Source organism: Mus musculus, chromosome 16, assembly GCF_000001635.26.
Source record: "Mus musculus strain C57BL/6J chromosome 16, GRCm38.p6 C57BL/6J".
In the NCBI taxonomy this organism is placed as follows: Eukaryota; Metazoa; Chordata; class Mammalia; order Rodentia; family Muridae; genus Mus; species Mus musculus.
The window spans coordinates 16,240,104-16,265,561 of record NC_000082.6 but is presented as its reverse complement, the minus strand read 5'-3'; the positions used below and the strand labels follow the sequence as shown (position 1 = coordinate 16,265,561).

The following is a 25,458-nucleotide window of genomic DNA, read 5'->3' as shown; positions in this document are numbered from 1 at the left end:
TTGCTTTCACTGAACTTGCTATGTAGACCAGGCTGCCCTTGAGTTTACTGAGCTCTCTCTGCCTCTGCATCCTGAGCACTGGGATTAAAGCTTGAGCCACTATCCTGGCATGGATTTCCGTAATCTGTGTATCTGAGACTACTGCCAGCCCAAATCTAGGAAAAATCTTCCTGAGGATCTAAATACTGATCTGGCCCCTTTTAACATCAAGAGATCTCAGAACTGCAGCCTTAGCTTGTATCTGTGACTTTATATTAAACTTCTGTTTGAAGCTAATATGAGGCTACTAAGACAAAATTCTTGTGATTCTTAACCATTCTTCAGGATACTTATCATTTATTGTCTCATATAAACAGTTTGTCTCCTACCACCTTTATTCTTCTTTTTCCCAACTCTATTTTCTAGACTCGAGCCTCTTAATATAGAGCCATGGACGGGTGGTAGAATACTGATCTCTAAAACTGTTTTTGTGTTTGAACCACTATTCCTAGGAAAGTAGTACATCACTTTACTAGAGTGTCAAACTTTAAAGGGTTCAAGACGTTTAATTGTCTTCACCAACTGTTCTCTATGAAGAGTCTTTGCCCCAGACCTATCCAGAGAGGAACATATGCATTATGAACAACCCCAGACCTTGGGTCAAGAGGAAGGATAGGCATGGCATTCCTCGTTTTCCAACATGCCATCTAGACATATACTTCATCTGAAGGCTATGAAGACTGGCTGTCAGCATTCTCTACTTCTTATCCATGGAGCTGAGCAGACTAACCACTTCACACTTCCCAGGACTATCACATAAATGCCATCTCTCTACCGTTAACAATGCTGGCATCCCAGTTTAATCTACCCACCAACACTGTACTGTTGCTTCATTTAGCTTTTTGCCTTTTCTGATTTTTAGATTTTTTCCAGTGCTAGAATAAATAGTATATTTCTGGATTAGCATTTCTGCAAACTTATTCATCCAACCACCCCTGAGATCTCTTATATTTCTGTTTGTGAGCCTAGCCTTTAATAGCTGAGCCATCTCTCCAGCCCCACCCTCCCCATGATCTCAAATGGTGATAATAAACTTGAGGGTTTTTCCAGGCCAGGAATGGTGGTGCATACCTTTAATCATAGCATCTGGGAGGCAGATGTAGGTGAATCTCTCTGAGTCCAAGGCCAGCCTGGTTTACAGCATGAGTTCCAGGACAGCCAGAGCTATGTAAGAGACTCTGTCTCAAAGAAAAAAAACAAAACAAAAACAAACAAACAAAAAACCCTTTATATGTAAGGGGCTGGAGAGATGGCTCAGATGTTAAGAGCACTGGCTTTTCTTCCAGAGGATCTGAGTTCAATTCCCAGCACCAGATGGCAGCTCCCAGCTGTCTGTAACTCCAGTTCCAGGGGATCTGGCATCTCCACACAGACGTACATGCAGGCAAAACACCAATGCACATGATAATAAAAACAAAAACAAAACGTGCTGATTTTAAATCCACCAGAGGATCTGTTAACGGTTATCTGCCAACTTCAGAACAATGTTCAGACATCTTACTGTGGCTCATGCTGTCCTTCCTCACCCCGCGTCCCCTCCTCTACCACTAGTTCCTAATCAGCCAGGTAAAAATTACTTTATTCCATATTTTCTCACTTGAGTTTCTTGAAACAATAGAGTTCTTCCTTTCTCTTTGTTCACAAGCAAATCAAAGAAACGATGGTTTGTATTCTCATCCACAATGCAATGGTAAGCGGACCTTCATTTCACAGTTGTAGTTAATATAAGCTTCTAGGTGAAGACACTTATATAGGAAGTGAATACATTTCCTCATGTTTCTGTTCCCTCAAAGAATGTTTTCATGTGCGACACATACCTGAAGACCAGCTATGGAATGAACTATTTTGGAGTACTTACTTTATGAGCAAGGTACTATAAGCTTAGTTCAAATAATGATTTAAAATAGAATATATAAATATATAATATACACACAATGTACAAACAGGCAATAACCTTCTGCTATATGCTTTGACTTTGGTGATAAAAAGGAAGTCATTGGGAAAGAGAATGAGCTCTGTGCTGTGGGTTGGTTTCCAAGACGCAGACATGCAGGTGTCCTTCAAATCCCACGGTATCACAGACATTGTGCTCTTACCTACAAAGAACGAACATACTGCTTCTGGTGTAAACACTGACTTCTGTGAAGGAGCACAGCTTGTGCAAGCAGCAAGTTAGTGCAAACTTGTACCCTGGGCACTTTACCCAGGCAGGGCCAATTAACATCACAGTCTCTTTCCAAAGCCTAACTGAGATACAAATGGGACCAGTGAGACACATTTGCTGAGTTCTTAATAGCACTCCTTATAAGGATGCCAGGTTAATAAGATGTATGCCTGCGGTCATTCCTAGCTATCCTCATTTCCTGTGAAATGAATCCAGGAAACAGAATCCAGAGACCGAGTGAGGTATTCAAGACTAATCGTGAAGGAAAAGAGACCCACCCCAAATCTCTGAGTTCTACAATATGAGAAATTCCTTTCTTTCCTTCTCTGCATTTTTCACAACTAGTTTGAGGCAGTGATCTGAGGCCTGTAATGGAAGAAGAACTAAGCAATATAAAAGCCACTGTGTAGTTTACTTGTAAGTGTGGTCAGACACAGCTGTTCAGACACTGAGGCTGAAGACGATGGAAGGCTAAAAGCCCTCGTGGTGTCTGAGACCTGTCCTGGCTGGAATGAGGAAACCTTTGCTTCTTCTGCCTGATTGCTTCTTCTCTGCATCTGAGCTAGACATGTCCACAGTGTCCTCATTTTAAGAAGTAGAAAAACTGAAACAAGACTTACCGGGCCGCCTCCTGCTGTGAGGTTCTGGAGAGCCCCAAGTGATGCCTCTTGGGTATAGTTTCGGGTACTCTTGGCAATTAAGGACAAATACATCCTTATCACAATGGAATGCCACAGCCACTCAATGCCATGTGGATTGCTCCTTTCCTCTGGCATCTGCAAGTCTTGGTATTGCTAAGTACACACAGAGTAAATGCACTTCAAGTGATGCCTATAACTCTGCACCCACACCAACAGACCAGAAACACTCTACAGAGACTAACAAATCACAGAAACAGTATATTCAATTACTTAACTTTAGCTCACAATAATTGTTGCTTTCTAAGAAACTCACATTCTCCAATTTTACACATCATAGTAAGGGAATTAAATATAGGTCCTTCTAAAATGGTTTCCAGTGCATTTAGCCTAAATTCTAAATAGTTGCCATTACTTTGAAGACAAGAAAAACATGTCTGTTTCCTCAGATGCTTAGAGAATGGTTTGGAATAGTATCAAGGGTCTAAATTTACCAGCCATTTTCCAAATTCAAGAATACCACAATACTAAGAACATTTTTTTCATTATTATGTTAGTTTTGAAAGAGCTATGCATCCTCCTAGGAAATTTGTTCTTAATGTGTTTATCATGGTTTATTTTTAGGCTACAGGTAATGTTCAAACAATGGCTGAAGTATGGCCCACAAAGGACACAGGGCAGCATGGCTTAACAGCTAACAGCACAAATCCAGAGCCGGATAAGTGGGGACTGAAGTTTATCCTTGTCACCCAAACACTGAATTAATGTAGGAAAACTCATGAGATTTTCTGTTCCTGTTTCCTTCCTGGTGAAGCCTCATAGGAGGACTAATGTGAGAACTAAAATAATCTGAAACAGTAGCCAACATGAATGCAGGAATCAGAGCCTCCCGCTCCACTGCTCCTTTGTCCGCATCTACAGCCCACAGTCTCTCAAAGATCTCCCATCATACCTCTTTTAGTTTCCTACTTCGGCTGCCAAAACACCCAATACTTTTGTTACTGTTAGTCTGGATATTCCGGTTTTGCATGTAGATACTCTGGGAATATTTCTCTGGGAGCTCTGCCTCCAGCTGGTAGGAGAGGTTATGAAGAATGCACACACAGTTCTCTGTGGCCTGAGGAAACAGAACACAAATACATATACATATACGTACTGGCGTCCCTCTCAGATGGCAAGGTTGTTTAGGTTTCAGCTCTTAAAATTAGTATGCTTGGACCTAAGGTATACAGGAATTATTGAGGCTAGCTGGAATGGCTAATGTTAGAACATGAATGAATGGTCAGGAGTACTATGCTAAAATGATGTTAGCCTCGCAGCCTTCTTTAAAAACATAACTGGAAACTGAACCCAAGGCTTCTTGCACAGTGTACAAATGTTCTACCACTGAGCTATAGTTTTAGCCTCTTAGCATATTTCTAAAAAACATGCATGTCTAGGACAACTTCAAACTTCACATACATAAATTGGTAGCTACACTAAGATGGGAATAAGATATAACACTGCTTATCGTAACCAATCAGGAGGCTACTATAGCAGCTAGTGTAAAGGTCACACAAATGTAAGCGGCAGATATGGTATTGGAGAAGTAGCATATGATGTACTGCCTGTGCATGCGGGGCCTGAGGGAAGAGGGATGGTGCAAGTCATTCAGAGGCAATCTGCTTTTGACAAATGGTGATGACTCACTTGGCCATCTACTCTACAGTCTGTTCTATACACAGTGCTACAGACGGAACCTAAGTACGATGTTACACATGTCAGGCCAGTGTGTTACCACAGACCTATAATCTCCAGCTATGGATAAGCTGATGTTAGAAAGATTAGAAAGAAGATTGTGGTGATGGAAGAGATGAATTTAAGCTTATTGTTGAACATGAATTCGTGTTCCTGAAGAACATCCACACTGAGTTGTTAAAAAGTTTGTTGGAAATTTGGCTCTGGAATAACTTCTAGTCTGAGGCTAGATAGAAAATGTAAGTGCCAGCTGGGTGCAGTGACTTACACCTTTAATCTCAGCACTTGGGAGGCAGAAACAGGTGGATCTCTGTGAGTTTGAGGCCAGTGTGGTCTACAGAACTAGTTTCAGGACAACCAGATCTACACTAAAGAAACTCTCTCTTGGAAAAAAAAGAAAAGAAAATTAAAGTGCATACACATGTAATGAAAACTCTGGCTTTAGCAAGTAAGTCAAGGAACAAAACTACACCCAAAATTTTACTATCTGAAGCATCTTAGTGGGTAATTTGGCACAAGGAAGGTTAACTGTGGAGTTACCTTATCATCTGGCTGGTAGTCTGCAATAGTTCCTCTGACATAGTGGACCAATGAGTCAATGAGACCATCACACCTTCTCATCATCTTCCTCCCATCGGGGCCAGCAGAGCTCATGTTCCTTTCACGGACAACAAGAAATGGTAAGATGTATTCTATGTATCCTAAAGACCCGAGGAAGTCATGTGCTACACATCCCAAAGGCCTATGCGAGATGTGTGCTATGAACCCAATAGAGTCTCAAAGGTTCGTTTAAGGTTTCCACCAGTCAGAGCTTATCATCAGTCCAGGGAGACATCCTAATGCCAAACCTGAGACCGTAAGGACAGGATCCCATCAGTGAGTCACTACCTGCTGCATTCCACGGTAGCATTCCATGGCCCAGACAGGGTTTACAAGGTCTTGCCCATAGTTTTCTCGAGAGGCAGATATGAGGCAAATGTTTGTAAGTAAAGAAACACAGCACACTAGATAGAGCAATATGCTGAGTGTCCAAGTCCCAGTCTGCTCCATGTCTTAACTCTAAACAACTTAATGTTGTTCTGGGCCTCACCTTCCTCATTGGCAAAAGTGTGCTGGACTCTGTTACTTGGGTCTTGAAGGTTTTTATACAAACTGTTATTGACAAATATTAAGCCTGATCCTCTAAAGCACGATAGTCCTTCCCTTCGAATGGTAGAGAGCTAAGCTATCAGAGAAAACAGACTTTCCAGGGTCTGTGATGCCAGAACCCTCATCTATAAATACCTTTGTACTTAGTCTTTTTCTAATTTTGCTAGGCCATGACCACAAGTGGAGGCCGCTTCCTTATAGAGAAAAGCAGCTGAACGAATATGGTAAAGTATGTTGTGGTCACACTGTAGACTCCGGCCATATTTGTATTCTGGTATTATTGTTTCTATATCCCCTTGCATTAGGTTTTTCTTTTAATCATTTACTCCTCAAATTACTTTTCTCTGGAGAAGGTTAACACTTTGGTCAATAGAACAGTTGAAAGAGGCTGTGGAGACAGCAGCGGTTAAGATCTCTTACTGCTCTCATTGAGGACCCAGGCCCAGTTCCCTGCACCCACATCTGGTGCCTCACAAAGGTCTCTTGACTCCAATTTCAGGAGATCTGATGCCATCTGGTTTATGTGAGCTCCCACATGCACATGGTACATAAAAACCCAGTCAGGCATATACATAGAATAAAAAGAATACTATGAAAATATTAGGTTTTGGAATTTGAAAACTGCCTCCTAGTCCCTTTTCCAAATTTAATTGAAAAAAAAAATTGTGTCATGCCCACTTATAAGCAAGTAGATCATCAAAAATATATTCAGAAGTTCTTCTCTATAATGTCTCAGGTAGTGTCACTAGAAGACTAATAGTTCGAGAACTTCTGGCAACTTATTTTCTTAGTTTAAAAACATAATTGCATTAAGTGATTTCAAAATATTTCCTGTCCTCCAATACTGACTTCAAAAGAACAAATGTGCCCAGCATCACATCAGAAGTAAAGGGAGAGGAAGCAGGTATATTGAAGCTACAGAGCTCCCATCTACAGGCTGATCTCTTGAAATCAACCATGCTTGGCTGCTTTTAGCACCAAAATGACACTCTTACAGTTCAACTTAAGAGCAAAAGACAAAAGATACTACTTGATACTAACAAAATTCCTTTAGTGACTTTGAATATTTAAAATAATCAAATAAGTGATTCATTTGTTGTGAGAAACTGTAATCTTGTTAATTATAAAACAGGATAATGAAGGTTGGTGAGAAGGTTTAGAATTAAAGGTGCTGCCTGGCAGTGATGGCGCATGCCTTTAATCCCAGCACTTGGGAGGCAGAGGCAGGCGGATTTCTGAGTTCCAGGCCAGCCCCGTCTACAGAGTAAGTTCCAGGACAGCCAGGGCTACACAGAGAAAACCTGTCTCGAAAAACAAAAAACAAAAAACAAAAAAACAAAAAAAGAATTACAGGTGCTTTCTGCCAAGCCTGAGAATATGAGTTTGATAACTGATACACACGTGCTGGAGAGAACAGACTCTGGCCAAGTTGTCCTCTAACTTTCACATGCATATAATGCAGTAAAAACACATTTTAAAAACATAATGAAGCCAACCATTGGACTGAGGTTAGGAATCCCTATGGAAGTGTTAGGGGAACGATTGAAGGAGCTCAAGGGGATGGCAACCCCATAGGAAGACCAACAGTATCAACTAACCTGAACCCCTGGGAGCTCCCAGAGACTAAGCCACCAACCAAAGAGCACACATGGGCTGGTCCATGGCCCCCAGCACATACATAGCAGAGGACTGACTGCCTTGTCTGGCCTCAGTGGGAGGATGAACCTAATCCTGTAGAGACTTAATGCCCCAGGGAAAGGGGATGCTGAGCGACGGGAAAGCATCCTCTCAGAGACAAAGAAGAACTCTTGGAGAGAGGACTGGGAAGGGGGTCAACGTTTGGAATGTAAATAAATAAAACCATTTTAAAAATAAAAAGATATAATGAATGGGTTTACTAAGTGGAAACAAAATCAGGTGACTATAGCTTTTTCTTAAGAAATGATCGTTTAAACTGATACCACATATCTCTATTTACTTTCTGAGTCCATTAAAAGTTGCTAGGCCTCCTGATCATTTTAATCTTTGATGATACATTTTTGTTGTGTGTTTAAGATCATGAAGGTAGCCAAAATTGACTACTTTTCTTTTCCACTGTCAAGCACAGATGATGCCTATCATGGGCCTAGAAGGAGCCCTTTTTAAGAAAACAAAACAAAAAAACCAAAACCCACTGTTCATCTGGTAAGAATGATTCAAAGGCCCTGCTTCGTGTTAAGGTCTTCTGCACTGACTCTTGTGTGCAGAGAGGGCCACAGGCAAGAGCCCACCTCGGAGGAGTCTTATCAAGCTTCACAGAAATTGAAAACACATTGGTTTGGTCTCCTAATTCCTCACATGAAGAAAGAAAAGCCTCAGAGAGCTTAGTTACTTTTCCTACTGAAAATAAATTAGTAGTAATGTCAGGGCAGGAGGACTATGTTTTTCCATTTTATTTTTGTGAGTCTGGGTCTGTCTGTGAGCAGCATCTGTGGGAGTCAGAAGAGGGAATCAGATTCCCCAAAACTGAACTTACAGATGCTTGTGAGATGTTATGCGAAGGCTGGGAATTGTACCTGGGTCTTCTGTAAGAACATCAAATGCTCTTAGCTGCTGAGCATCTCTCCAGTCCTATAGGAGGACTACTTTCTCTATCTTATGAAGAGTGGTACAGGAGAGAAAAAGCCTTATCCAACATTCATTCTTTTTGTTCTTTGTGTAGCAAATATCGTATGTTCCCAACACGCAAGTGCTTTTTATGTATGAAAGCTTCTGAGTCTCTCTAGCCCCTGGATTAGAGAAATGACCCCTTAAAATTGCTCTGACAAGGCAAAAGGTCTGTCTTGTTCACTAACTGAACCTCCCGCATAGTTTGACAAGGGGACTTGGCTTTGTCTAACTCCAGAGTGTCTGTTGTGATTAGGATGGTAGTGCAGTTGGCTCTGCTGCCAGCCTCACAGCAGTAAACTGTGTCTGTCTTCTGTTATCCTGACACTGCTTGCTCAAAATAGGACTTATCAGGGGTTCCTGGCAGTTGATACCTTTGCTGACAGGAAGTGCATGGAATCTTGGTGCCTCACTACTGCCCCTGCATATTAAAAATATTTCCCATCTTATTCAGACAACCAAAAATATAAACAAGGGCAGATTATACCACTTCACCTGTGAACAGAAGTCATTAGACAAAAAGTAGTTTACTATTATACTACTCTGATAAAAACCAATTAATTTATGTAAAATGGCATTTTTAATAGCTAATCTTTAAAGTTTGTAAGAAATAGAATTAACATAGACAGGATGTATCCTTTTACAATGTGCCTCCTGAATGCTGAGAAAAACTTACTTCTTATTCTTTCCTGTAGGTAACTCAATGGAGACTTAACATGGAAAGTACCTCAGAAGTATAAATTAAATAGACCAAAATAACCACCTTACTGCAAAGTGAAAATGAGCCTCTAAACCAGTCCTCAGTAACAAGCGAGCCATGAGGGAAGATGGTGCTCACTGAAGGCAATATGAACTTCTACTAGCCCCCCAAAAGCAGTATCTGATGCCGGTGACTGACATTAGGACCCCCCTTCTCCAATATAGCTTTTAATGGAGTCAGGGAACTGACTCAGGCCCAGGGGATCTCTGAAGTGTCTCAGACCTGGCAGTACTAAATGTGTCAGGCTCTTTGTCTGGGGCAGAGCTGTGGTTCTGATACTTCTGAGACGGTTTCCCTCTCACATTCCTGAGTCACAGTGAAGAAAGCAAAAGCCACCTCGACCCTTGCTAGAATTCAAAGGAAGACTGCTGTGTCGCTGTGAAGATTAATGGTGTCACGGCGGAATCATCATTCACACAGTAACCGAAGGCATGGGAATAGGATTTCCATAGCACAGGGAACAGCCTCACGAACTGACAAATGAGACTACATGAAATTAAAAAGTTTCTGAACAGAAAAAGAAACAGAATAAACAGACAACCCAATGAATAAGAAGAAAATGTCCATTTATACCTCAAACACGGGGTTAATAGTTAGAACATATAAAGGAGGTCGGACATTAAACCTAAGAAACAAACCAACCAATCAAAAAACAAGCCAATGATCTGAACAGTTTTCAAAAGAACAAATGCAACTGGGTTAGGGGTTGGGGATTAAGTTAGAACACTTCTCTAGCACACATGACGTCTTAGGTCCAATTTCCTGTAGACGTGAAACAAAATGAAATTAGAAAACCCCTATAAAACAAAACCAAACAAAAAACTGCTCAGTATTTCTAGCCACGAGAGAAATATAAATTGAAACTACTTTGAGATAATATTTCAGCCTTGTCAGAAAGACCATCAAGAAATCAAATGACAACAAATGCTGGAGAGAATGTGAGGAAAGAGGAACCTTAGATACTATTAGTAGGAATGGGAGCTTATGCAATCACTGGAAAGACTAAAAGAAAATTACCATACAACCCAGCTGCTCCTGGGCATACACACAAAGGGCTCTAATCCTACAATAGAGATATGTGCACTTCCACATTGTGGCTGCTGTACTTACAATAGTGAAGAAATACAACCAGCCTGATGGTCATCAAAAGATGAATGAACAATGACAATTTTAGACATATACAAAATGGATTTTGTTCAACTATAAGAAAGTAAGTTTCAGGAAAATGGATTGGGTTAGGAAACATACCAAGGGCCAGGCTTATATACTAATGTCTGCCTCTAACTGTTAAATCTGCACCTCCAAGTAGGAGGGAATGGAAAGCCAGGAAACTAAGGGAGTGAAGTGTTGAGGACTGGGCTGATCCAAGGCTTTCCCTGAGAACATGATGTACATAGAGAGAGGACATGCTGGATGTAAGTCACAGCTGCTGTAAGACCTTCTGACCCCAGCTTTTGTCTTCTCTATCGTCCTCATCCCTGGCACCCCCCCCCCCCATGATGTTGTCACTGAAGAATGACCTGCTGGTCCAGGTCAAACTACTGCCTGAACAAGGACAACCAAGTATGGTAGAAAGAGAAAGTGCAGCCATCCTCTACAGACAAACACAGCATTGCACAGTCACACCACAGGGACCACCTGAAGGCAAGAGGGCACACTGCAGGGTGGACACTTGCTTTCCTTTAGCTGCTTGCATCGTTTTCCATTTTAGTTCTCGTAATGTATTGCTAAAGTCCTGACAAAGCCAGGATAAGGCAGGTCTGGTGGCACACACCTTTAATCCTAGCACTCGAGGCAGAGGTGCAGAGGCAGGAAGATCTCCAAGTTCAAGGCTAGCCTGGTCTACAGAATGAGTTCTGGAGGCTCTCAGAAACCCTGACTCTAAAAACAAACAAACAAAATCACCAACCAACCAACCAGCCTCAAAAGTTCCTTATTTAAAAAAATAAATCTATTTTATTTAAAAAAAATCTGCCCTTGGTTTCCTAAAATGGTTCTATAAATTTAAATATATGGGGACATATAGGTAAATGTCTAAGGACAAACTTCCTCCTACAAAGGCCAGTGGATTTCCAATGGATGAGTTTGCACTGGAATTTGATTACAGATTATTTACCATAGCATAAAGTTGAATAAATTGTAATTTAACACCCTGTATAGATCTGGTCAGTCTCCTCCAAACAGAAGATAAAAGATAAAAATAAAGAACAGAAAATAGGGATAAAAAGATCTTGAAAACTTGGCATCAAGTTTAAAATTACTTTTGCTTCAGAGCATGAGAAATGGTTTTTTATTTCAAAATTGCCAAAAATGGCTCTTATCTATTTATCTGAGCCAAATACCTCTACTACAGCAGGTCCCTTACAAACAGATGGACTAAGAGAAAGAACACAGTTGAGTGTTGTAGTAGTGGCCAAACAGAGACAAGCAGTGCTGGCTCATGGCTGTGCTGGCTCCAGAAGACCTCAGTGCTGGCAAATGTGTGGTCTTTAAAGGCTGGGGCAGCCAGCTGACCAGTCTCCGCCCCTCAGAGCAAAGTGATACCCTCACAAGAGAAAGGGAGCCAAGCTGTATTCACTCAGGCAGTGGCACAGCAGAGGGGGGTGAAAGTGTCTGTTAGGGGTGGCCAGGCACTGACAACTTCATAATGATAGAAGCTCCGAAATATCCTCTTAGGTCTCCCCCACTTCCACCCCTCCTCCTCTAAAGTATTTCTGCACATCAGGTTTTGCTAGCTCAGACTTCTAAACTAATTCCTAAATTCCTCTCTTAGATGCTATCAGAGCTAATGAGCCCCAACTCATAAACAAAAGAGCTGCTGTGGCCAAATTGTCCTGTGCTGTTTAAGCCAAAGCGCTGAGTCTGGAGTACTGGATTTGGCCTCCCATTTCAGATGGAAGCGTGTTTTTTCTCAGTTTGTCCTTTAAACACCTCTCCTAGGTCACAGAGGTCCCCTGGCTCTGTGACAGGGAGGAGAACAGAACAGTCTAAGAGATAAATTAAAAAAGTAGAAGCTGAAGCTGAGCTGGCAGGTCCCTCTGTTCCCTCTCTGACAACCACCCTGTTCCTTCCCTCTGTTCTCTCTCTGACAACAACCCTCTGGGCTCAGCATCCTGGAGCTGAAAAGATGTTGATTTTATCATTTTAATGGTGTCTTAATTTTGATATGATTTTTATATAATATACAAACCTAACAAAAAAGCTAATATTTTAGACTGCTAGACCAAAAAAAAAAAAAAATCAAAACATAATTACAGTAGCTGCCATTCAATATCTGCTAAGGTAGGTTCTACTGGGTCTTCATAACTAAAGTATAATTGTCCCAAACAGGTCATGTCATCCAAGGGGAGATTGATCTATATGACTATGTTATCTCATGGTATTAAATGATAAAAATGTTATACATTTTGTTTTGTTTTGTTTTTCGAGACAGGATTTCTCTATGTAGCCTTGGCTGTCCTGGAACTCACTCTGTAGACTAGGCTAGCCTCAAACTCAGAAATCTGCCTGCCTCTGCCTCCCAAGTGCTGGGATTAAAGGCATGCACCATCACTGTCTGGCAAAAATGTTATAAAATTAAAACATAAAATGTTTTAATAAATAAGGAGATATCTATCTATCTATCTATCTATCTATCTAGAGAGATCGTTTTGTTTACAGAATAAAAAACTAAAAGGTTTCTATAAAATATAAAAGGTCTGGATAACTTATTTGGGGTACAAAGGTAATACATACAATATTAAAGTTTGTAAGGTCTAATACAAATGATAAAAAAACTAGATATATTTAAAAATATTTGGCTATTCTAGTATTACAATATCAGACTGTTGTAACTCCTGATGTTCCTCATGGGCACCTGTGCTGCTCCGTCAACTGTGTATCACCCACCATTCTCTCTGTTTGTCATTGTCTATTTGCATATGTGTTCCTCTCATTGGAATGGCCCACAAGTGTTACGTCTCAGGAGCCTGGCAGGGTTGGATGTAGTTTTCAAACATTACCAATTTATTCCCTTGACATTTTCCAGTTTCTCATCACCCACAGGTCACCCTGTCATTGGAGGGTCATTTTTTCTTTTTCTTTCCTTTTTTTTTTTTTAAGATTTATTTATTTTATGTATATGACACACCAGAAGAGGGCATTGGATCCCATTACAGATGGTTGTGAGCCACCATGTGGTTGCTGGGAATTGAACTCAGGACCTTTGGAAGAGCAGCCAGTGTTCTTAACCATTGAGCCATCTCTCCAGCCCCCTGGATGGTCACTTTTTAGTATGCAACACCAATCCAGAACCCTGATTTAAAATGAATTCACTCTTGGGTGGCATGTCCCATGGATCTAAAGAACTCTGTGCCTCTGAATGTGGTACTAGTTAACTTGTCCTGGAGGTGCTCTGTAGTAGTTTGAATGAAAATGGCTCCTATAGGTTCACAGGAAATAGCATTATTTGAAAAGATTAGGACATATGGCTTTGTTGAAGTAGATGTGGCCTTCCTGGGGGAAGTGTGCCATTTGGTCTTAGGTTTTATTAAGACATTAGGCCTTCTTGGTCTGGATGAAGACAGGTTTCTAATATCCCACCCATCTATTACATTGTCTCCAAAGAAAAGGCTCAATTGAACTTCTGGGTGTTAGCCACAATGGACCATCATAAAGACATTCTTTTTATGTTTGAAATCAATGCTTCTGTTAACCCTCCATATATATTGCTGACTGGGAGTCCCTCTATTCCAAAAGGTGTGTGCATTTCAAAATGACCTATATCAATCATTCTCTTTCTAATTATGTGGAGTCCCCCTCCACACTGACCAAGGATTTGTTGTACCAGTTACAGAGATTTAACTTCCTTTATCCTTCAGCCTTCGATCACTATTGTTGACTGAGGGGGCATAGTTCTTTGTCTAAAGCCAGGAATATGCTTGGCATAAGACAGAGCTTGTACAAACCCTCCTAACCCCAGCTTTTGTCTTCTTGTTGTCTATTTTCTCTATTGTCCTCATCCCTGGCACCTCCCCCTCATGACCCAGTTACTGAAGAATGACCTGCTGGTCCAGGTCAGGGGGTTAAGTAAGGGAAGAGAGCAGAGCAAAGTAGAAGTGGGGAGGACTGGGGAAGGTATAACAAGAAATGAGAGTCAGGGAGACAGAGGGAGTGGGGAGGACTGGGGAGCAAAGACAATGAAATATGTTTTTGAAAATTCCATATGGAAACTTCATAATTATATATTAATTTATAATCAATTAAATACTATCAAACTTATAGCTACAATTTAGTGCATATGCTAAACAGGATGGTGAACAATTCATCTGTACTTTTTATAACACTTCTGAGGCTATGGCACCCTAGAATTTGCCATAATCATGACATTATTAGCATCTGAAATCAGAATGAACTGCTGTTCTTCATGTAAAGTCTCTGGCATGCTCTGGTATGCTCTTACAGACAGCACTGAAAGGAAACCTGCTAACAATACTTTGAAGCTCTGTATCTAGTGTGCAGTCAAGGAGCCTGGGGAAGTGATAAGCTGACACACAATGTTTTAAGGCAAAGGGTTTGAGGCCCTGTCACTAGTTATAAGGATGTGAGAGTGGCAGGTACAAGGGCTGGTAAAGTAAGTCACTTCCCCCACAGAAGAAATATGTGAAGAGTCAGAAATAAGTAGGGTTATTTGTACTTGATGATGTGGTTTCTCACACACTGTCTGGTGGCTCTGGGCCCAGGCTCCTTAATTCTACCCACCGTTAGCTCCAAGAAGGCCTAGTCTCTTAAGTACTTGATAAGCAGTTGGCAAAGTCTACTCCAGACTATAAGATGCTGGCCTATCTTCCCTTGTTGGAGATGTAGACCCAGTCTTTCATTTAACTTTCTTCTGATCTATATCCAACAGTTGAGGCTTATCTGTGACTAACAAAGAGAAAGAAAGCAACAGAGGCAGCTGTGGTTGCTCGGGATGAAAAGTAAACCTCCTTAGAACAGGCAGAGCAACAAAAACTATGCGAATAGAAGGGCTTGACAGTTACTATAAAATCAACACCACTCCTGAAGGTATCGGCAAGCATCAGCCTCAGGCAGCCTTTGTTTACAAGAGGGAGCAACAGTGACAGGTTACAAGAATTCACAGCTACACTTAATAGACACATCCATGCTTCTATTATGGGGAGAGAAAGAGAAAATGTGTGTGTGGAGGATCCTTAGCTCTGCTTTTCCTGATTTTTTTTGAATGTTTCAAAACCGTCTGAGTATTGAGATAAGTCATTAAGCATGTGGCTAGGTGGCAAACTCATTCTGCATGGTTTGGGGTAGAACAGCAAGTTCCATTTAAAGTTGACTATAAATAGTAAACTGTAACGTAAACAATATGCATCGAAGCTCCTACAGCCTGAATAACCTTATTTAACGACTAAAGGAAATGACTGGACTGTCAGTAGATGACTAAGGAATTTATCGACAAGGCAGTAGATATTTTCTACCTTGATGTCTGCGGACAGAGGGGCCAGTTGTTTTCTGTAAACCTACTTATTCGTTGTTTTTAAAGAAAAAAGGTTTCATGCATCTTTAGAGCTTGCCTCATAATATTGAGTCAGGGCATTATTAGTTTTCAATCCAATCGGTCCTTTGTGTGTTTCATAGCTTCCAGTTTTGTGTTTTTATGGGATTTCTGTGTGAGAATGTGTCTCTCTGTGCCTATATATGCTATTTCTTTGGTTTTCTTCTTTCATTTTGTTTTATTCCAACTTGTTTGTTTTAATCTTATTTAATTATCATTCCTTAAATGTCTGAGACATAAAGGTATAGATCCAGATGGGAGGGGAGGTAGGGAAGAACAAGTGAGAATTCAGTGAGGGGAAACAGTAATCAAAATATATTGTTTGAAAAAAATATTTTCAAGGAAAGAAAAAAAGTCTTAAGGATGGAGAGGTGTTTCCTAACAACCTTCTGTAAACCCATCCATCCGTCCTTCATGTGTGGGTGCCCTTGTGTCACAGACTGCATGTGGGATCAGAGGACATCTGGATTCTAGAAACAGAACTCAGGTTGTCAGCCTCAGCAGAACCTTACCTGTTGGGTAATGTTATCAGCCAAACCTACCAATTCAAAAAATAATCATGAAACTTAAAATGTTTTTTAAGATATAGTTCTGACTATGATTAGCCACACAATTTTCTATAAAAACATATTTGCTGTTACAAAACACAGTTCACAGGATATTACCTATAACTTAAGTAATATATACACAGCCATTTTCCCTTAATTCTTGAGATGCTTTTTAAAAAAAGTTGACAATAACATTCTGGGAAATGATTTTTCTGCCCAAGACTCAACTTGTAAACTAATCATTGAAGAAAAACAAGTGAAATGTGTTCTCATTCTATAAGAAAAAAATGATTCTTCTATGGCTGGCTCAGCTCAGGGCTTTTTGCAAAGTCCCAAGGAATGGATTGAAATCCACAGAAGCCATGGAGGACGGATATAACCCCATTCTTCCTCTGTGTTACACACACACACAACCACACACACCAACACACGGAGACATACACATACATACACATATACATATAAACACACACAGAGACACACACACATACAAATACACACACAAACACACATACATACAAACACAAACATACATACAAATACACACACGTGCAAACACACATACAAAGATATACATACACATACATACAAACACACATACATAACCACACATATGTTCAAACACACAAACACACACACACACAGAGACACATATACGTACAAACTCACACACATACATACACAAATAAAAATTTAAAAATTATGTTTTACCGATTCTTCCTTCTCCGTATTATCTTTACTCAAGTATTTAAAATGATCACCCCGGAGACTTGATCAAAGTAGGCAACAGGAATAAAGAACATCTCTAGCAAAGAGAAATGCATGTCTTTTTTTTTTTTTTTTTCGTTTTGTTTTGTTTTGGATAAGGTTTCTCTGTGTAATAACCCTGGCTATCCTGGAACTCTCTTTGCAAACCAGGCTGGCCTCAGAACTCAAGAGATCTGCCTCCTCTGCACCATCATGCCCACTCTGAAGGACAATGTTTAATCTTGGCCAGCCTGGGAAGTACTGAAATTGTAGAAAATTCTGGTTCCCAGATGAAGAGGCCTGCACGTGTGCTTCCTGACAGTCTGTGAGATCGGAGTCTGGCCACACTGGTTTTGGTTATCTATCTGATTAGCTGGTTTTAACAGCTTTAGAATTGTTAAGAGTTTTCAAAGTAACTGCTTAACCTCCTGAAGCACAATATAGAAAACATTTTTCAAAAAGACTTATTTACTCCTTAGACTATGTTTCCAGCTTTGTTTGATGGCTTTCTACAACTCCAGTTTCAGATGCTGAGTGTCCCTTCAACCTAGGGACTGTGCACACTAAGCCAGCAGTCTATCCTGTAAGCCTCAGCCCTTTTCCCTTGCCACACTCGATCATTCCCCAGTTTTCACGTGGATCGTCTGTGCATTCATTCTGTCCAAATACTTTACAACTACCCTGGTTTGTCACTGTGGTTTATTTTACTATTTTATTTAAACTGCAATTGAGTACATTTATTTATTATTTATTTATGTATTCCTTGTAAAATCCCAAGTAGCTAACACAAGGCTTTAAATAATAATGATATTTGATATTGTATTGGCTAGTTTAATGTCAACTAACAAGCTAGAGTCATTGGAAAAAAGGATCCCCAACTGAGAAAAATGCCTCCATAGGATCAGGATGTAGGCAAGGCTATGGAGCATTTTCTTAATTAGTGATTGATGGGAAGGGCCCAGGTGAAAGGTGCCACCCCTGAGTTGGTTCTGGGTTCTATGACCTTGGAGTTGTAGAAAGTCATCAAACCAGAAAACACAGTCCAAGGAAAGGTTGCAGTGTTGCTGGGAGTGATGTGAGGAGTTAATTTTTCTTTTCTTTTTCAGCAGAATTAACTACTGTCCCATGTTACACTATTGAGCAAGCCATGAGGAGCAAGACAGTAAGTAAGGCTCCACCGCCTCCACATCAGCTCCTGGCTCTTCGTTCCTGTCCTGACAGCCTGCTTTGCTAAACAGTGATGTGGAAGTGTAAACCAAATTAACCCTTTCCTCCCCAACTTGACTTTAGTCATGTTTTTTCATCAGTAACGGTAACTCTGACTAAATCAGGTATTAACTAGACAGTTAAGACAGTGCAATTAAATAGACAGAAACATCTTATTATAATAAATGCCATCAGTTTCTACCCAAGCAGAGTCCAACAAAACTAAATTGTGTAATTACAGAAAGGATCCAAAATTGAACACATTTCAACTTCTCTTTGGGTGCCCTATTTGATTACACCTTTTATCTGAAGAGGTTGGGGCACAAGGAGGCATTACCTTAGGCATCCAGTGACATTGTAGAATATATCAAAATCAAGCAAGCCATTGGCTTTGGGGTAGTCGCCTTCAGGCCACCCGGAGAAGGGGATGATGACACTCTCTGTCAAGGTGAGCAAGGCTTCTGTTATCATGAGATGCTTGAGTTTATCACTAGAGGACAGGTTCCAGAGCAAACCTAGAAAAACAGGCTCAGTGAGAACAGTGCTCAAACTCAAGGCAAGGCCATCAACTTCAAGACTGTGAACAGGTATTTAAAAAGGATGTGGGGCGGAAACCTGTTTGGTGCTCATTGATGCTAAGTTCCTAAGAACAATTATCTATTACTTAATATGCAAGATCATGCAGGTTCAAATGAACCAGGAGTGAGAATAAAGCAGTTTGAGTCTGAAATATCCCCCACAGGACCATGTTCTGTAGCTCACCTCCCATTTTGGGAGGCTGGCTGGATGAAGGTCACTGGAGCAGGTCATTAGTGGATTATTGCCTCTTGCTCCTTCCCTTTCTGGTTTCCACCGTGTGAAGAAGCAGCTCCATGACTCCAGTCCCACCACGATGGGCTAGATTTCTTGATGATCTGAGCCCAAATAAACTCCCTTAAGTCACTGTTGTTTGGTATTTTATCTTAGCAGTAAGAGAAATAATGACACACACTTAGGCTTTATTGCTGTTTCTTTTATGGACTCTACTACAAAGCTGACCTCATCGACCTAACATACTTAAGCTAGAGGTGAGAAACAGCCTTCCTGCAACTACTGTTCAGTAGGTTAAAGGAATTTTGTCCTTTTGTTTTTCTCTATTAGAAAGACAGGGAGACAGCAATGTTCCTAAGTGCTGCTCCTCACGACCTGTAACCTGGTACTTTCTGTCCACTTAGGGCAGGAATAGCTACACAACATGTTTCTCTGTCTACTGCAGCAGCTGGTCAACACTCCTAGTTAATGTGTGTCAACTGCTATCCCATGATAGGATTTCTGCCTTCAGGATCTGGCAACCTTCATTTATACTTCTTTTACAGTTTGGCAGTGAAAGACAAAGAACACTGCCTTTTATGTCTCCATAATGTCACCGTCAGAGATCAGAGTCACAGCTACTCACACAATGCTCATTTCCCCCCTGATGCCATTATTAAAGGGAAAGGTTGTAAAGTCAACCAACCAGAAAAAAAAAAAAGAAGAAGAAGAAGAAAATAAAATACTAGGTGGGGCAGGAGGAGCTCTGTGAGTTCAAGGCCAGCCTGGTCTATAGAACAAGTCCTAGGACAGCCAAACTACACACAAAAGAACCCTGTCTCAAAAACAAACAAACAAACAAACAAACAAAAAACAAACCCAGGTTTTCCAGGGCATTTACTCATAGAATCTAGAGCTTGGTGCTGAAAGATAATTATATACACGTGTAGGATTTTTTAAAATGTAGCTTTGGTATCCAAATACTTCTTAGAGGAGGAACCTACACATTGCTGTGACAATGGCCTTGCCCATGTGTAATTGTCTTGCTATCTTTTTGTCTCTTATAGGATGCTCCAACTAGCTACCATACAGGAAAGGGCAAAGAGGCCAGAAGAGAAAAGGGGTGATTGTACCTTCCACATCTCATCCGCGTCCACCCTCCCAGTCAATACTTTTTACTTCTTAAATGTACGGCAATGAAAGCAGAGATATATAGGATATCTACTTTATGATAGGTGATATCATCTCCCTTGATTTTAATGACTAAATAATGGCCTACATAGCTCTATGTGCATTTGGCCCAATCAATTAGAACATATGAGGTCTAATGTTTCAGGCTTAAACAGTTTGATTTGGCTGTGTATAATTTTTTAAACAGCAACCAGATTTTCATGCAGTCTACACATAGCTTCCAATAGATAAGGTCACAGTAGGACTGATGTCTGCTGGGAACAGGATTTCTGGACTTCAGGAAGTCTTTTCCTGATCAAACTAGCATTTGGGGTTAGTCAGGAGCAGTGTCTCAGCCGTGGGTTCTGCAATACAATGGCTTCATCCCTCTCACTTCATCTTAAGAGGCCCTGGAAGGGGACAGAGAGAATAAAACTCAGAAGGTAGTTGGAGACAATGTAAAGGCAGGCCTGAGGTTGAGTTTTGATTAATAAGCTACAAAAGAAAAGAGGAGAGAAACAGGAGAGAAAGCCAGAAGGAATGTGGGGGAGAGGCGGGGCTATGTGGGTAGGGACTTCCTGGAGTTCAAAATAAGCAAACAAATCAAGTTTCTCTGCTTGTCAGTGGCTTAAAAAATCTGAAGCACAGTGAAGTTTCCTCTTTTTACAAAGAACCATACAAAGTACTCAATACATCTTACATAAAAACCAAAGAGGATTACCTTGAACAAAGGGAATGGAATTTTCCTTTTACAGTCAATATATACCCTTCTTAGATTGGAATGCTACACTATATTTAAACAAATATATAATTTAGGAAGTTTTGTGTAATTTAAAAAAAATTAATGTAGGCTAATGAATACCTAGGTCATGGCCACCAAATTTCTGGATGGCATAACATCAGAAGAAAAGTATTCTTTGGAGATATACGCATACCCTTCTGTACATACACACAGAACTTAGTAGTAATCAGATAGAAATAGGGTAATTCCTTAGTACATAGCTGAAAGATGTTAGGGTCACTATATGTGGCGATGCTCAATGTCCAATCACTAAAGAAAGGCTGGATTAAACAGATGAAGACCAAACTCTGTGGTCACAGAAGGTAAAGTCTGAATTACCAGCTGAAAATCTTAAGGAAGGAGATTTTGGGGGAACCAGTAGGCCTTGTAGCAACCTTGTAGAGACCAGAAGACTTTATAGAAACCAGAAAGACCTACTTAAAAGATCCAGCCTGGGTTGGGTAAAAAATTAGCTCACTTCTTACCAATATGCTAACAAGAATCTTTATCCTTAAGTTAGTGTTAGATTGGAAGTCTGCAAAGGAACCCAGTGATAGGTCAGAATCAGGGCCACACTCTAGGTTTACTGCACCAAAATCTCAAAATGGTTATAAGAATTTATATTTCTGAGTGTAAGTTCTATATTAAATATTCTATAAGACTGGTTAAAATTTCAATTATGGTGGTGAGTTGAGTGTCAAAACATCTTGAGAGATCTTTAATCTCTTTAATCGCATGTTATTAACTATCTCTGTGTATTACCTAAAATCCCTGTGGTTCAGCTAAAAATCCTTCTGTAATATACAAATAGACCCCAGTGTCTACCAATTCAAAGACTAAGAATGTCATCAGAAAGTATCTAAGATTTCCAGAGACTTCTTCACTTAGCTTTAATCTTCCTACCTGATGTTTCCACCAATGTATGCAGCAATACCTTACTAGCAACACCTTTCTTTGTCCTGTTATTATCAAAGTTTCATGAAGTCATTACCACACTAGAATACTTGGGGTAACCTAACTCTGGGCCCTAGGACATAGCAGCATTATCTAGCTCAGAGAAAACTACTCATACCCTTTGGGATGAGAGCTGTGCTTTTGTGTGGACAATTAAACAGTTTCTTTCTGGACATGGTGGTACTTGCTTACAATCCCAATACTCAAGAGAATGAGGCAAGTTTAAGACCAGTCAAGGCTATATGGCATACCTAGGGAAACAATATATATCCCTAAAGTCCCCAAATTTTTGGAACTATGTGTAGTGGCGAATTAGTTAAACCACTTTGGCTCCAGGTAGGTCACACATGTGCTGCACCCAACCAAGAGCTCTCTGGATTCATGAATGATGAAACACAGACACACACACACACAGACACACACACACACCAGCTAATTTTGATATGCCTTGACTAGGTCAATGGCTGGGAATTTCTAATCCTGGTGGCAGCTAGCATGCATTTCCCTCCAGTATTCCTGGCTTAACACCTTGTAAATCTATGCTTTTATCTTTGCTGCCCTGTAACCTTGGGGCTAGTGCACGCCCACCTGCCCCAACCCCCACAGAGTGCACTACATTGTTGGATGATTTCTCTTCTGCAGGAATTGAGTCTCATCTCTTCCATGACTCTGAGTAGATATCACTTAATGGTTAGATTTTAGATTCAGCAACATAATATTAGGGTTTAAGTTTTTATTTGCCTCTATTTTAACTTCATAGAAATTTGTTCACAGAATCCAAGTCTCAGTTTCTGTCTGTCTGTCTGTCTGTCTGTCTCTCTTTTTCCTGAGATCAATCTATCTGCTTTCTACCAATAGGTATTCATTTTAGCCAAGAAGAAAAAAGAAAACTTATTCTTGTCAGTGACAATTTGAATATATAGCAATTATAAGAATTCCACTGCCCATAAGTTTATGGCCAAATAAGATATTAAAAAACCTGAAAAATTGGTAAAGAGGTCTTACAGCTATTAAAATGCATATTTTACTAATATTGCCCACAAGAGGAAATACAGTTAAGTAAATTTCTTCTACTTTTGCATAGCAAAATATAAATTTTTACAGTGAAGAAATATTGCCACCTTCACTGAAGACTAAAGATCAGAAATGACACAGACAAATGAGAGCAGGCCCAGTAAAGGGGAGATTCACATTCAGGCATCTCACTAGGAAAATGTGGCTATGTTAGGCCAAACTGTCTCTGAGACTTAGAAAGACTTATATGTATGATTCTTACTATGTACAATGTTTATGTTAGGAGCATCTCTTCCTGAGCATGTCCCAGAGCTGAAGGGAATCATCTAGGGCAATCTGTATCAAGTGCCTAAGAGTCCGTACAGTTCAGTTAACACAATCAAATGTCCTCCTGTAGGAAAATCTGGCTTGCACTCCATTCCTCAGCTGCACACATGCCCTCTGATGCCTGGATGGTTGGTATGGCAGCAGCAGCACAGAATGCTCTTTGGCTTTAGCCTTCTATCATCTGCACAAGAAATGTGTAGATAAATGGATTATTTTCTCGAAATTACCCCCCTCATCCAAGTTTCCTTGCTACTATGTATCCTAACCCAATTACTAACTTCCATGTTTCCTTAGTGTGACCAGCAGCTTGGTCCCACCTCCTTCCCGTCTAGACATGTTCACTTTGCCAAGAACAACTGTCACTCTCCTTTAACACACTGCTAAGGCCTTTATATCCCTTTAAAGACCCACAGTGAGGCGGCCTCCCGAGAGTGTTTTCTGACTATGGAGAGTAGAATATGCTTGATTTTTTTTTATGGTTCATTGCTTCAGGTTGAAAATGCTGAGTTCTAATGCAATGTTTGGTCCTTTATCACTCTAAGTCCTTCATGCTTTAGTTGAGTAGATGGAAAAACAAAACTATTTCCCCAGCCTGGGGCTCAGTGTCTAACATCTCAAAGGTATGCTCTAAAACAAAGGCATCATTTCTGCAGACGTTTTCATGTAAGTGACACATGTATATACATATATATGTGTGATGTGTGTGTATACATGTATATATATATATATATATATATATATATATATATATATATATACACATTATATATATGTATGCATGCATGTATATACACACACAGATATATACATATATATATACACACACACACACATATATATATATACATATATATATATATATATATATACACATATTATTGTAAGGAGGATATACTGGTAAAATTTTATAGAAGAAAAATTAAGAGATCTGTCCAGCAGCAAACTTGCTAAGCATGAACAAGGGCCTGGGTTCAAGTCTTGGTAGTAAGATAAAAAGTATTTACCAGAACAATTAAACCTTAAAACCTTTGATGACTTTAAAAGTATTACATTCTTTGAACTGTGGATTCTTTGACAGTAAAACTGAGATTTAATACCTCATATTATCTCAAATTCTAAAGTCTCTTTTGGTGATAACTACATTTCAAAACCACTTCAGCTATGAAGGTTCTAGTAAGAGGAGTCCGGCTGGGTAGCAGAAAGATAGGAAAATGGCTCTTTGCATTTTGAACAATTTGAACAAAAATTCTAATGCATGGACCGCTCCGTTTTCCTCCCCTCACAGATCCGGATGCTGACTGCTGCCTTGGCCATGCTTCTCATTTCCTCTGGAATGTTGGGGATGCCTGAGATAACATCAAATCTCACGCATGCTCAAACCAAAAGGTAAGAAAAAAAATTTCACATCATCAAAAGTTGTCTTAAAAACACTTAGTCATAGGTTTATAGAGTTTTTCATTTAAAATATTAAGGAAAAACTTCAGAATATTTTCTCCTTCAGAAGAAAGGGATTCAAATTCTGGATATAAGCCACGCTGTGGCTTGTCTCAATGAGTCTATTCATCATCCACTCCAGGAAACGTGAGAAAAACACATGACATAAAGCACCTGGCTGGCTCTGCAATTAGTAGGAAATACCTGTTATTTGCTTTTTTGTCTCCAAGTCTCTGGTTTGCTTCAGCACCTGCAGTAGCCGAGGCACTCCATTCAGTTCAGCTACCTCCAACTTGTTATCATTGTCTTCAAATACCAAGTTTCTCAAGGCCCCACAAGCAGCCCGTTGAACATCTTCGTTCTGAAGTTTGAGCAGTTGTAGAAGCTTAGGGATGCCTCGAAGTTGATTGACCTAGGGAAGAAATAAATGTATATAACTATAATGGCTACTCTTCTTGGTTGCCAACTTGACTATGTCTGGAATAAACTACAATCCAGAATTGAAGGGCACACCTGTGGTTCATATCTTGAGGCTGGAAGACAAGTTTCTGACCTGGATCTTGGCATGGAGATCTTGAGGCACAGTGGTCACAAAAAGCTTAGGCCTACACAAGGTAGTACATGTCTCTGATCCCAGAAGACTAACGCAAGGAGATCCCTGAGTCAGCCTGAGACAAAGCAAGTCCCAAGATCCAGGTGTGGTGGTACATATCTTTAATCTGGGCCATAAACTGCTGGATGCCTCCATAGGGACATTGGAAGAAGGAAGAGTCGCTCTTTTTTTTTTTTTTACTGCTTGTACTTACTT

At 40.2% G+C, this 25,458-nt stretch overlaps 1 protein-coding gene across 1 annotated transcript in view; it reads right to left on the bottom strand.

Moving 5' to 3' along the window:
- Pkp2 (plakophilin 2) overlaps positions 1-25,458 on the bottom strand; it is a 59,368-nt gene that overhangs the window by 7,151 nt on the left and 26,759 nt on the right. Inside the window, exons 5-9 of the mRNA NM_026163.2 lie at positions 24,855-25,062; positions 18,519-18,696; positions 5,119-5,236; positions 3,794-3,958; positions 2,824-2,997 (exon numbers count right to left, since the gene is read on the bottom strand). Of these exons, the coding sequence (NP_080439.1) occupies positions 2,824-2,997; positions 3,794-3,958; positions 5,119-5,236; positions 18,519-18,696; positions 24,855-25,062 (843 nt within the window). The remainder of the gene's footprint in view (positions 1-2,823; positions 2,998-3,793; positions 3,959-5,118; positions 5,237-18,518; positions 18,697-24,854; positions 25,063-25,458) is intronic.